Source organism: Olea europaea, chromosome 13 (genome assembly GCF_002742605.1).
Source record: "Olea europaea var. sylvestris chromosome 13, O_europaea_v1, whole genome shotgun sequence".
Classification (NCBI taxonomy): domain Eukaryota; kingdom Viridiplantae; phylum Streptophyta; class Magnoliopsida; order Lamiales; family Oleaceae; genus Olea; species Olea europaea.
Window position 1 is genome coordinate 13,556,251 of NC_036249.1, and position 13,989 is coordinate 13,570,239.

General features: G+C 36.6%; 1 protein-coding gene across 2 annotated transcripts; it reads right to left on the minus strand.

The window, feature by feature from the left end:
- Nucleotides 1-2,285: 2,285 nt before the first annotated feature.
- On the minus strand, nucleotides 2,286-4,598 carry LOC111408227 (LOB domain-containing protein 6-like). Of its 2 annotated transcripts, none has more exons than XM_023038016.1 (2): nucleotides 4,140-4,598; nucleotides 2,286-3,132 (listed from the first exon to the last, which is right to left on the minus strand). In XM_023038016.1, the coding sequence occupies exon 2, from the start codon at nucleotides 3,060-3,062 to the stop codon at nucleotides 2,421-2,423; it is 642 nt and encodes a 213-aa protein (XP_022893784.1). In that variant the 5' UTR covers nucleotides 3,063-3,132; nucleotides 4,140-4,598; the 3' UTR covers nucleotides 2,286-2,420. The 2 variants fall into 2 exon arrangements, with proteins under 2 accessions (XP_022893784.1, XP_022893785.1); XM_023038017.1 differs by lacking the exon at nucleotides 4,140-4,598 and adding an exon at nucleotides 3,611-3,773.
- Between the last annotated feature and the right edge of the window lie 9,391 nt (nucleotides 4,599-13,989).

Here is a 13,989-nt window from a genome sequence, read left to right on the forward strand (position 1 = left end):
TCCTTAATCTCATGGCGCTCAAAGAAACAGACCATTGTATCTCGATCATCTGCAGAAGCCGAGTACAAAGCCATGGCTAGCACTTGTTGTGAGATCACTTGGCTAAAATATCTTCTTCTTGATCTCCAGATTCCTCATATTCAACCAGTTGTGTTACATTGCGACAACCAAGCTGCCTTACATATTGCAGCCAACCCGGTGTTTCATGAACGCACAAAACACATTGAATTGGACTATCATCTTGTACGAGATAAAATTCAAGAAGGCTCTATCATCACTAAACATGTTAGAACACAATTTCAACTTGCAGACTTGCTTACCAAAGCTTTACCTTCCTCTCTTCTCTTTGCTCATATGTCCAAGATGGGAATAGTTAACATCTATTCTCCATCTTGCGGAGGGCTCTTGCAGAATAAGAAATCCATCAAGCCCAACAGATACACAGACTCAGTAACAAATCTGTCATGTGGCCCATTTTCACCAGCAGTTGCCCATCTAAGTCCAGATATGCAAAAGACAATTTTTGATACACAAGACTAGCTATCTACTGCAATTATAACAGAATAGTGTGATGTGTAATTTTTTCTTTTGCTGCATGTATAGAGTTGGTTAGGTTGGAATATTCCTTTTCTCTCCTCTATGTGTATATAACGTAAGGTGCCTCCTGTGTATAATTAATTTTTTCAGTAAGTTGATAAATATAGAATGAGAATTTCTCTTCAATCATTTTTGTTCATTTCCTAATTCTGTGTTTTTACATTTCATCATTTTCCAAAATTTACAGATTTGGTATTTGTATTTCCTGCTTAACAATTACTACATTAAGGTGTTTATAAAAGTCATAAAAATCATTGAGATTTTGAGTCTCATAAAAAGTCTTGATTTAATAACTTGAATTTTTAAAGAATTTAAAAGGTCTATAAAAGTCCCAAATGAATACCACTATTACATATGATCTGTAATTTTTATCAACTTTTTAATCATATATTTAATCAGTTATTATTGAAATTTGTAGAAGTTTTTTATTTTGTCAAAAAATGAAATAGTTATCTTTTAGAAAAAAATGACGTGTCATTTTTATTTTAAAAGAAACGAAAAAAGAAAAGAAATCAAAAGCATCAAATTACCTGTTTGCAGTGATTGAAGAGCATTAATTGATTTCAGAAGAGAGAGAGATGAATAATGTCATTAATTCCTAACTGTCTCAAGACAAAAATTCGAAATTCGAACCATTTTAATTCTTATTCTCCATCTGAAGTCAAGAATCAGAATTTAATGAACAAAATCTGCGTGTCCAATTGCTTATGACGGTAATTTCAGCCATAAAATTTTTAAAGATTATTAAATTGCTAATTTCAAAATCTTTAAGCTGCCTTGTGTCAGAAATATATATATATATATATATATTTGGTTCCGAAAAAATATATTTTTAGTAATTTTAATAAATTGGTGAAATCTATGGTTAAAAAATTAATAAAAATTATGGATCCCGTAAAATATGCAAACAAAATGTTCATACACTCTATATATCTCTAAAATATAGAAATTGACACCCTCTCAACACTTAGCATGAAACATGTTCTAATAAAATTATACTTGCCTCATTATCTCTTCGCATACATACTACGAAACCCTAGTGAGAATTGTATTTTTCTCACTATAAAATAAATCTCATTTATCAAAAGATTCGTTGAATAAGGAGACGAGATAAAATTTATGTTCATCCTTATTAGCGTCAAATTCAATTCAGACAAAATCGATAACTCAATACTATATATGAGACAATTATCGGTAAATCATTCTATACATTAATGTACGATCATTGAATTGTCTCTTTAATATTTTACCAACTTATGTATCGATTTTTTCTACTAACTATGACTGAAACCTCGACTTAACTTCGAGGTAGACTAAAATACACTCAAAACAACATCCTTATTGAATCATCTCTCTAAAATTTCACGAATTTACATATCAAATGTCATATTAATTATGAATATGACGTATTAGGATATGCTCATTAATTTATTGCTCTCAAATTTCACTAACTTAATTCTTCCTATTAGGAATTAGGATAATTAATTTCATCAAACATATTATTTTGAGCATGTGTATACTTTCTTTTCTTCTTCTTCTTCTTTTTTTTTTTTCATTATTATTATTATTATTATTATTATTATTATTATTATTATTATTTTGGCAATTAATGTAAATTTCACAGGACAATGAAATTATAGAAGAATAACAAGATTAAAGCAACAAATTCTGGAAAATTAGCACACAAGTGTAATATTAATGTTTGTAGCCCTGAAATCAAGAAAACTAACAACAACAACAATAATGCAAGTTTTTCACTTTTTCGTATGATTGATTCTTGGCTTTTAATGCAGAGAGACCGGAACTTGCACCAAATAGTTTAGCTAAGAGGGTTCAACCGGAGTACGCATTCCATCGGCTGCCCCGGTAGCCTTCGATTGTTGAAACTGGCTCAACTGGCCAATACTTGCTGAAACATTCATGGCAAGAAGGTTACCGGCATCATAAGCATTTCCTCCATCAAATGACCTAATAACTTGTTGCTGATTACTAGGGAAGAACTGGTGGTGAAAAGGGTGGTCCCGGGATCCAACACCGCCGCCAATCAAGTTGATTCCCAAGTTCTGCTGGTGGTGGTGATTGGCGGCATTAGCAGCCGCGATGATGCCGTGGCCGGTTATACCTAGGTTCTGATACTTGGAAAGCTCGGATTTGGCACAGCTGAGGTCAATCTGAAGCTGGCGGAGCTGGTGTTGGAGGAGGGAAATGACTCCAACGCAACCGTATACCGGATCACGGAGGCGCATATCTGCTTCATAAGCTAGAGAATTCACTGCATCCTCCCGCTGGTGGGGTTGCAACTCATTGAGGAGTTTGGTGACGTTGCTGGCGCCGAATACTTTGTGCACGTTCGCGAATTTTTGCGGCTGATCTGGTGGGAAGTACGGGGCGAATACGCACTCTGGCTGGCATTTCCGGCGGAGGAACTTGCATGCTGCACATGGCGAGTTGGATGAGGACGCCATTAATAGTGCGCTTGTTAGCTTCTAAGTCTCTTTACTGATCTTGGAATTTGTTTTAAACCACCCTGAAATGCTAAGAGAAAGTGGACAAAACAAATGAAGAATAATATTAAGATAAATGAACCAAATTCAAGAAACTTGTGCCCTTCAAGGAATTGGGATCTGCATATCTAAATTCATAAAATTGTCTCGAAATTAAAAGGAAAAGTCAATAACAAATTGGAAGGAAAATATGGCATATATTCCAGATTTTACTTCTTGCTTGTACAGATTTTTCAAGGAGCCAATATTCTTTAACATTGAATGGAAATAGACGGGGTAAAGAAACTGAGATTTTAGAGCATCGTTTAACAGAAGTTAATGGTCCAACAAAATCATTGACATCTTTAAAGAAGCAAATTATGAAAAAATTGATTGAAATTTGAAAATATCATGTCCTTAATTACAAAAAGAACCTACCATGTATAATGAAATCAAGTTGATTTAACAGGTCATCAAGTGACAGATATTAACCAACTAAATCTGGAAAATGAAACGTATAAATCACCTACCCTCTACATATATGCGTCTCGCAGGATCTGTCAATCAATTAAAAGTTTCAAGACGGCTAATCATTATCAAATTTGAACTGTCAAACTAAAAAACACATAAATATAACAAATTTAAAAAGGAAACTGTGCTCATCTATTGACTGGTAAGAACCTAAAAAATGGGGTTTCTTTGGAGAGAGAGAGAGAGAGAGAGAGAGAGAGAGAGAGAGAGAGATTTAGGGTTCTTGAAAAATGAAAATGTAAGATTTTGTAGAAAGTTTAAGGGAAGGGATCTCGTCAAAGTCAAGGGTTGTTTCGTTTCATATTACACAATAGATAATCTTTCAAGCAGATCTTGCTTAAAATTCATCATTCATACACGTGAGTGGGTGAGAAAAAAAATCTTGAAAATGGAGAGAGATTACTTCATTTACATGTAAAACTAAGACTTTTGACATCTATACACAAAAAATAGGGGGAAAAAATGTAAACTATGTGGCGAACGTACGTACGTGTGAGTAAAAATACTAAAGAAATCAGAAAAATATACCAAAGTTTGTATAAAGAACTAGCTGTAATCCTCTTCTTCTTGAAAATTTACGTGCCTCGTTATCTGCGGTCAAATATATATTTTTCCTTTTGACAAAAAGATGAAACCAAGTTTGGATCTCGAAAAATAAAGACTTTTTTCCCTCAGTTTCCAGAGATTTTTTGTGGCCCTTTTTGCTCCCCTATGAGACAGAGAGAATTATCAGTTCTTTGCTGAAGTTTGCATAGTATCTTCCTTTTGTCTCCTTTATTCTATGGACAAATCACACAAAGGGACCTTTTTGCAGTGGCAATCTTTTAGCTTCCTTAGATAAAGAAGGTGCAAAGAAGGCGCCGCGAAAGAACAGGAAGACTCTTATCTCATGAAGAGATACGTACATATATATAAAGGGAGAGAGAGAAAGAGGATTAGAGGAAGTCCCCCAAGAGCAGAGGCTATGGAAACGCGGAGAAAGCAAAGAGAAAGTGAGTGTATGTATATGGGGATAGTGTAATATGTGTATATTAGTATATATCTCTATTGTGAGTGAATTATTTATGAGCAGTATGTGGTTGGGTATAATCACTACGTCTATTACAAATTCAGAGTGCAGAGATTGAGAGCGAGTTGTCTAGTGTCGTGACATGACACTTCCTATTCACCTTTTTCTCCATCAATAACATTATTACTTCTATTTTAGAGTTCGTGACAATTTTAATCTAAACAAAGAAATTGAATCTGCCACTTTATTTTAGCTGGAGATCAAATTAAAATCAAGTATCTAGTTTAATTGCTTCAACTTTTTAATCAAGTGAGTTAATATGGTATCATAGCCCAAAAACTAATTAGTTCAAAATCCTTACAATTACATGTATGAAAATTGTGCAAGCATCATACATTCTATAAAAAAAGTATACGACCACGAAACAAAGAGAGCATGTTTAAGATGAACTTTAAATAGAAGCCTTTAATTTCTATAGATTTTAACTTTTGAATTAGGTGACACATACATGCTTGTCCACATTCCTTTATCCATCTTAGTCATGGAGCCACCTTGTTGCCTCTCCCACACCATGTAATGGTTTCGCAACCTTCAACATGTGTGCAAGGCTGATCATGAAAATTTTGGGGTATTAGGCCAACTTAAAATTATAGGGCCATTGTAAATATTTAAGATAATATATAATAACTTTTAGTAAATAAAAATATTAAAAGTGTCAAAACAATAATCTAAAATTTTTAAATATCTAAAATAAATTTACTCTTCTAGAAATTTTTATATAGAAAATCGCCAATTATACTATTATATTCAATCTATTCTAAAATTTATTTGTCAATAGATACCATGGCCAATCCATTCCAATTTTCCTATAAAATTGTTGGAATATAGGATTTTATAAACTTCAACTTTAAGGAGCTTCTCTTAATACATGCAACCGTAACTAGTGTAGTCAATACTATTCCATCATTTCATATAGTTTAAACGTCAACCGCATTTATATCTCTTCTTGATAAACAATTTCTCACATTAGCAATTCAGATATAACTTCTACTAGATTGTTGTTTCCTTCTTCCTTAAATAACTTACAACAAAAGCCAAATACTTTATCCAAGAAAATTTAGTAGACTAATTAACCATTTTCTATCACTCTCACCATTTAATAAATGCCGATAGTAATATGAAGAAGAGAAATGATTTTTATTTATTTATTTTTGAATCTTTAGGGAATGTAGAAACATTCTCCTTAGGGAAACCTCTTTTAACTTAAAAAGTCTATCGAGTTTTGAATAATTGTTTTTCAATTTCCCGAATACTAATATCTAAATGCAAAGTTACACATTTTAAATTAATATCATACTGTTAATTTTTATTTTCTTCATCTCCAAATTTTCTTGCTCATGATTTACTAAATTTTCATTCTCTATTCACATTATCTTCATTTTGAACTTTCTCATTTTAAAATTCTTTATCAACTAACACTATCAAGAAACTTGTATACCCGAATGACCAATTTCCCCTAGGCGGGCCCCTTCCCCTAGATGGGACCCTTCATCAGCGAGAGACCCCCAATACTTTGACTACTATGATCAAGACATATTTTAGACTAAACAAATGACCTGATCTATGTACCACACTTTGGTTTACCCCTCGTTAGTACTCATGAGACATTTTCATTTACTCATTGCATGTATTTACTGCTTTCATTAACTTTGATATCGTTTTCGTACTATTATATTCACTTGATGTTAGGTCTATGCCTCTCCTTTTCTTTGCTTTTTCTTTATTATGATATAAAATAAGTCACACTAACGGCTTTTGCTTAAAAATATATATATTTTCAATACTCTTACTTGAGATTTATTAAACTCATCAGTTCTTTTTATTTTTTTTCCAAACTTAGACAAACACTTTCTAGCACACATATTAAAACAATCCAAAATCAGTACATGCCAAATTTTATATTAGTTGAGGAACAATGGAACTTGGCAAGAGATTTTCAATTAGATAGAAAAATATTTCATTTTAACTGCAAAATAATGAGTCTCTTAAGAAAATATTTTTCTTTAAAAATTATAGAATGATGAAATAATGAACTTGACCTGCAAAATATCGGGCCCTGCACCATGTTGCTAGTATCTGAATACCGTTGGATAAGAAATCGACTATTTGAATAGAACCTGACGAACCGACAAGATTTTTCTCAGCTTTGGTTTGGTGGGTCAATAAATTTTTTTCCAAAAAAGCTATTTATCAAGTTTTTGTATTGAGACATTTTTTTTTTTTTTTTTTTTGAAGAAAGTGATCAGCATCTGTACCTGTCGCTGATTGTGAACGTTGATTTGGTTGGGCCTTCGAGTATAAGAATGGCCGGAAGAGACAAGTTTTTCATATAAAAATTATACCACATACATATTATTTAAAAATATATATATATAATCAAACATTACTTTTAAACATTTTTTAATACCTAAAATACTGTAACTATATAATAAAAAAAAAAAAAATGAAATACCGATCAAATCATATAGGCTATTAACTTAGGCAACCCATTTTGCTCCATCAAACAAACCCCTTATCCATATATATCACGATCAAAATCCCTAAAATGGAGTCTCTTCACATTATGTACATCTAGTTCGTCTCGGTCAAAGATCCTTTCTCAAAAATCACCAGTTCCTTTCCTTAGATTCATCGTTTACATATTTCAAGCAACATATAATCCAAAGCAATATCCAATAAATCCTTTTCTTTGATTCTCTCCTTTTAGGGCTTTATCCATCGTAGGTGTAGATATCAATGTCCCCACTCAAATCAATATCCATCTGCTATAGTACATATTGAATCACAACATTCCGATCCAATATTTCAACGCCCAAAGCTGTTCTAAATTGTCTTCCAACAAGAACAAGAAAACAATCGAATCCACGCCTCTGATACAAAATAGCAAGTCTTTAGTATGGATACCGTAGAACCTTGATTCCACTCTCGTTATTGCAGCTCCGAAACACCGTTTGTCAATGGGTTCCGTCAAAACCCAGCAAGTAGGAAATTTTTCTCTAAGTCTCTGGAAGTTATTAAAATATCTTTGTATAATTGAAGCGTTAGGAATATGTTATTCTTATCAATTTACATAGATTTCCACCAGAATATTATCATATGTGTTGACACATAAAAATTCAGCCCAAATCGAACAGCCCAAAGAGTGAAGCCCAATTGGAGGATCCCCAAATCAGATAACCCAAAGAACAAAACCCAATCGAACAAATCAAGATGAAGGCCCAAATAAGGAGGCCCAAGAACGCGGTAACGCCATCACCCAAGTTTGCAAGTCGCCCAAAATCTGAGCGAATGGAGTGTCATACAGTCGCCCAGAGCTGTTACTTTATTCTCGCCCAAACCTTCAAGTCGCCCAAGGTCTTAACAAACATAAAGCATCGTGGTTATCAAGAAGTGCAGTTATCAAAGCAGTTATTAAAGCAGCCCTATCACGTTCCACGATTCAAGGATTTCAATTGAAAGCAGTTGAACGATGAAGAGTAATGACAGCAGTTAAAAAAGGCAATTTTCATGACAAGTTGGCCATTATGAGGAAAGTGGGCAGTTATAGGACGATCAAGCGGTTTTAGGGCGGTTGATCACAAAGAGATCGTCTGTGAAGTATAAAAGGGAGAAGAAAACATAGAGCAAAGGACCGAATCAAAAACTCTCGAACAGAGAACATGTAATTTTTATTTCCTTAGTTTTTAGACTTAAACACTTTTCTTTCAGTAACTCGTGTGCTTGCACCCCTTGGAGGCACGTTGTTTTTCATTCCCAATTGTAAAGTCATCGCCAATAAAAGAACACCCCTTTTTGGGACTTTGTTTCAAGAGGTTTTGTCCCTTACACAATCGTCTGATCCTTCTTAATTGTTAGCGAATAACCCGCGCAAAACAATTTGGCACGCCCAGTGGGACAGTGGTGTTATGTGTTGAAAGTACAAAAGGTGAAACAATATGCCTCAGAGATCCGATAAGGAAGCAGCAAGTCAGGGAGGAATCCAGTCTGTGATCGAGCGATATGAGGAGCAGCATGCCTCTCCATGAACAGATGGACAGAACCAGAGCAGTAACAGTCGTTACGAACCAATGATGGAGTTGAGTCCTCGAAACATGCGTGCATTACTTGGAGAACTCACGCAAGACGTCGTTGAACAGGTCAATCTTCGAAGTATTCATAATATGGAAAGATTTACACAAAATGGGAATGTACACTATGACAACATGGCCAAACAACTAAAGACGTTGAACGAAACAATGAATAAGTTAGTAGGCCAAATATGTCAACCGGCTATACCTCTTACAAACCACTTTCAAACTAGGACAATTATGGGACATAATCCCTCGGTCCTAAATTCGAATCAAGGGGTAGAACCGCTTTCTGGTCCCTCTACTTCAAACCAAGGGGGTACTACAGTGCCAAATCAGAACAATGGTAGTAGTATGTCTAACTTGGGGGGTAATCCAAACATAAGAGATAATGTCCTAAACAATGGACAGAATACCCCACGTGTTAATGAGGGAACAGATGTTCAGGCTAATGGTAATGGCCCTAATTATGGTAATTTTGTTGCCAATCAAGGACCAAACATCAGGCCTCATGCAAATCAACCAGTTAATCAGCCTGTAGGAATTCCATATGATCCCAATATCATGTTGAGGAACCAGATTATGGAAATCGTACAGGATCAGATGGCTTTTGGGGTACGTCCCGTCATTAGGCCGACGTACACAAAGCCATATCCTGATTGGGTAGACCAAGCATATCCATGGCTTAGAGGGTACAAAGTGCCAGAATTCTCACTGGTTACCGGTTTAGAAGAGGTGTCTACTCTAAAACACATAGGACGATTCACATTGCAAAGTGGTGATGTAACCGATTACCATAAAATGAAACTTTTCCCTAGTTCGTTAATAGGAGTAGCTTTCTCCTGACTCATCAACTTGCCAGCGAACTCTGTTCAAACATGGCAACAATTGGAACAGTTGTTTCACGCTCAGTTTTATAAAACTGAGTCTGAAGTCATTTTGGCTGATTTGGCGAACCTACGTCAAATGCCAAACGAATGGGCAGAAAGTTTTTTCCAAAGGTTCAAGACAGCAAGAAGCAAATGTTTTGTACCTCTGCCTGAAAAAGAATTTGTCAAAATCGCTCAGGGCTGCTTGAGCTTTGATTTAAAAAAGAAGTTCCAGGACAAGGAATTTCCTGACCTTTTCCAGTTGAGTGCGAATGTGATTAGGTATGAGCGATTGATAAGAGAAGAAGAACAAAAAAAAAATTCTAGTAAAGGGACTTATTACAAAGACCCAAATTTTGACGTTCATACCATCGACGATGAGTCATACGATCAGGCCGAAGTGTGTTTGACCGAATTGGTCAAAGAGGATACTTATACTTGTCCTATAATGGCCAAGCCTAGACCATCGGGCAAAGATGAGCCCATAAAAGATGGAAACATAAAGGCTAGAACATTCTCGTTCGACGTGACCAAAGCTGACCTTATATTTGACAAATTGTATAGGGATAAGTAGATAAAGTTGAGCGATAAACACAAATTGCCAAACCCTGAACAAATTAAGGGTAAAAAAAATATTGTAAGTGGCATAATGCATGGTCACATTTGACTAACAATTGCTTGGTTTTCCGCCATGTATTGCAGGATGCCATTGAATCAGGACGAATTACGTTCGATGATAAGAAAAAGATGGCAGTGGACGAGAATCCTTTCCCACAGCCTCTTGGAATAAACATGGTGACATATGGATTTAAGAACAAGTTGCCAAAGTTCAAGTTGATCATAGATGAAGGAGAAGAAGATCATAGACCACATCCCAACGTCTTTGAACGAATCAAGGGGAAAGAACCAAAAAAGGACGAAGACGTCCTGTGTGCAAGGTGTAAAAGAGAAGTGAATGGAAATACGGAGAAATCAGGGACATGGCAGCATCCTTATTGCCCTACCTTCTTTCCAAACACTCAGCCTGGTAGAGGGCTAGGTACATCATTCTATAGAGGACCGCCTTTTGAGAGGCAGTTCAGGCCAGCAGAGAATGGAAGAACATTCAGGCCGCAACCTCGCCGGCCAAATGTATGGCATTCATTCCAGTACAATGCAGGAAGGGTAATACCCTTCGATGAGATGACTACGACACAACAAAGGCGTTTCCAACGAAACTACGGACGGATGATGAGGCAGCAACAGGGAGTGTCACATCCTAAAGCGCCTAAACTACTCAAGGTAGCCAATCAAAATGTCCTCAAACGTATTAAAGAGACCGGTACAGATGAATCAATGAAGGAACTACCAGAAACCTCTTCTGGGAGATCAAGGTTTGAGAGAGACAAAAGGGTTGAAGAAGATCCAGATCAGCCCCTTGCCATCCAATTCGGTACGTTGCCTCCTGTTGTGGCCAATAATTACCTACTGGCCAATGAATTCAAGAATAAGGAAAAGGAAGAAGAGAGGGAGGACAACGAAGGAGAAGCTTGCGTGTTGGTATGTGAAGAAGGCCAGACTTCTGGAGAGGCCTACAACGACGGGGAAGACGATGGGATGACAGACATTGAAGAAGAAATCGATCTAGAAGCAGAAAGAAAAAAGAGAGGAGTATCGCGCAATACTCTGTTTAAGCAACTATATCAAGAGGGAGTCCGCGAAGTAGACTTGTTAGGGGAACCATCTGGGCGTTCTTTCGATTTTTACGTACTGTACGGGACACCCAAAAGGAAGAAGAGAGTGCCTCGCTCTGAAAAGTATGGGTCACCTCCAAGAATAATGCCCCCTCCCACAGGTTGGATAACTGATGAGGAAGCATTAAAAAGAAGTAGGAAGGAAGTTCAGGAGACAGAGAATCAGCGTGATATACTGCACGTCGACTTATCACAGTGGGATAATTCGACAGAAAACAAACAGTAAATAGAAATAGAGGCTGCCGAAAAAGTTATTTTTAAACGGCCAGCCATGAAATTGACCAAACACTTGAGGCCATTATACGTTAAAGCTCTAGTTGACGGTGTCCCAGTGGCAAAAGTGCTTGTCGACAATGAAGCAGCTATAAACACCATTCCATCTAGGATGATGAGGAAGTTCGCGAAGACAGAGGGTGACATGATTCCTACAGAAGTCATCCTCACTAGCTTCAATGGAGGAGCAACTTCAGCTAAGGGAGTTATGCCATTGGACATAACTATAGGGACGACTACTAGGACCACTGTCTTCTTTGTAATAGATGGTCCTATTAGATACAACGTGCTACTAGGAAGAGATTGGATACACGGAAGTCGCTGTATACCCTCATCGCTCCATCAATGCTTGATCTTTTGGAATGACAAAGGCGAAGCAGAGGTGGTATAGGCCGATCATAGGCCTTTTGTCGCAGAAGCAAACTCGGTGGAAAAGTTTATGTACGAAGGAAACTATGGACCTATCAGGGTAGTACAAGACGGGGAAGAAACTCAAGTTGTCGCACAAAGTGAAGAACCGTTCTCAGTGGATGCACTCACTGAGATGTTCAAACAAATGAGGCCAAATATAGTGGCCCTGGAAGAGCCAGTGATTGGCAAAAGAATAATCAAGGAATCTTAAATGGATTCTGAGTTACGAAAGCAAATGGCCGACATTCAGGCCTTCAAAGCCAGACTGATGGCTTTCAATAAGGAATGCAACGACAAGGCGAAGGAAGAGACTTCCCTAAAAGCGCTAAAGGACAAGTTGGCAGTATTCGAGTTAGAGCAAAGCATTGGTCGAGAAGTCAACAAGGTGGACTGTTTAGAAGAGGAAGTACTTACAAGAAAACTGGACGACGAAGTGATGCGGATCGCCAAGCCTGGATACGCTCAAGCACAAGACCCTCTGATCAAAGTAAATATTGGCAATGAAGGAGAAGATAGTCCAACATTCATTAGCCAGATGCTCGATCAAGAGGTTAGTAATAAATTAATTGCTTTGCTAAAAGAGTATAAAGATTGCTTTGCTTGGGAATATGAACAAATGCCTAGTTTAGATAGAGACTTGGTGGAACATAGGTTACCAACTAAGTCTAACTTTAAACCTTATAGGCAGCCTCTTAGACGTTTTGCTCCCAATGTACTCCCTGAAATCAAGAAAGAGATAGAGCGATTATTGAAAGCAGGTTTTATAAGAACAGCCAGATATGTTGAATGGTTGTCGAATATCGTGCCAGTACTAAAAAAGAATGGTAAATTAAGGATGTGTATAGACTTTAGGAATTTAAACTTAGCTACACCCAAAGATGAGTATCCAATGCCCACCGTGGATTCTTTAGTAGATTCGACCGCCGGACATATCATGTACTTTTTCATAGATGGGTATTCAGGATACAATCAAATTTACATAGCTGAAGAAGACATACACAAAACTGCCTTTAGATGCCCTGGGTCTCTAGGATGTTTTGAATGGGTGGTTATGTCTTTCGACCTAAAAAATGCAGGGGCAACTTATCAAAGGGAAATGAATTTAATCTTTCATGATATGATAGGCAAGTTTGTTGAGGTGTATGTAGACAACATAGTAGTCAAGTCCATTAAAGAAGAGGACCATTTCGAACAGTTAAGATGTTCGTTTGAACGAATGAAGCAATATAAGCTAAAGTTGAATCCCTTGAAGTGTGCATTTGGTGTTAATGCAGGGAACTTTCTTGGTTTCTTAGTACACAAGAGAGGGATTGAACTTGATAAAAATAAAGCGAAGGCCATTTTAGAGACCAAACCATCTAGCAACAGAAAAGAATTGCAAAGATTTCTAGGCCAAGTAAATTTTTTAAGACGCTTTATTTCTAACTGTGCAGGGCGAACTAAAGTCTTTTCCCCGCTATTAAAGCTGAAAAATCAGGACGAATTCGTCTGGAAAGAAGAACATCAAAAGGCTTTTGAAAGCCTGAAGACATATCTATCAAATCCACCAGTGTTGGTGTCACCAATCCAAGGACGGCCAATGAAAGTGTATGCATCGGCTGAAAAAGAATCAATAGCTGGAATGGTCGCACAGGAAGACCAATTTGGTGAAAAAAGGGCAATCTACTATTTAAGTAGATGGTTAACGAAATGTGAATGTAATTACTCTGCTATCGAAAAATTATATCTTGCATTGTATTTCACATGTACAAAATTAAGGGCTTATTTACGGTCCGTAACCGTTTATTTAATTTCTAAAGTAAATTTAGTTAAGTATATGTTCTCGCGCCCTATCTTACACCAAAGGATAGGCCTTTGGACACTAGCTTTATCAGAATTCAAAATACAATATATACCTCAAAAGGCAATCAAAAATCAGGCTTTGGCTAACTTTCTAGCCGATCATCCATGCCTTGA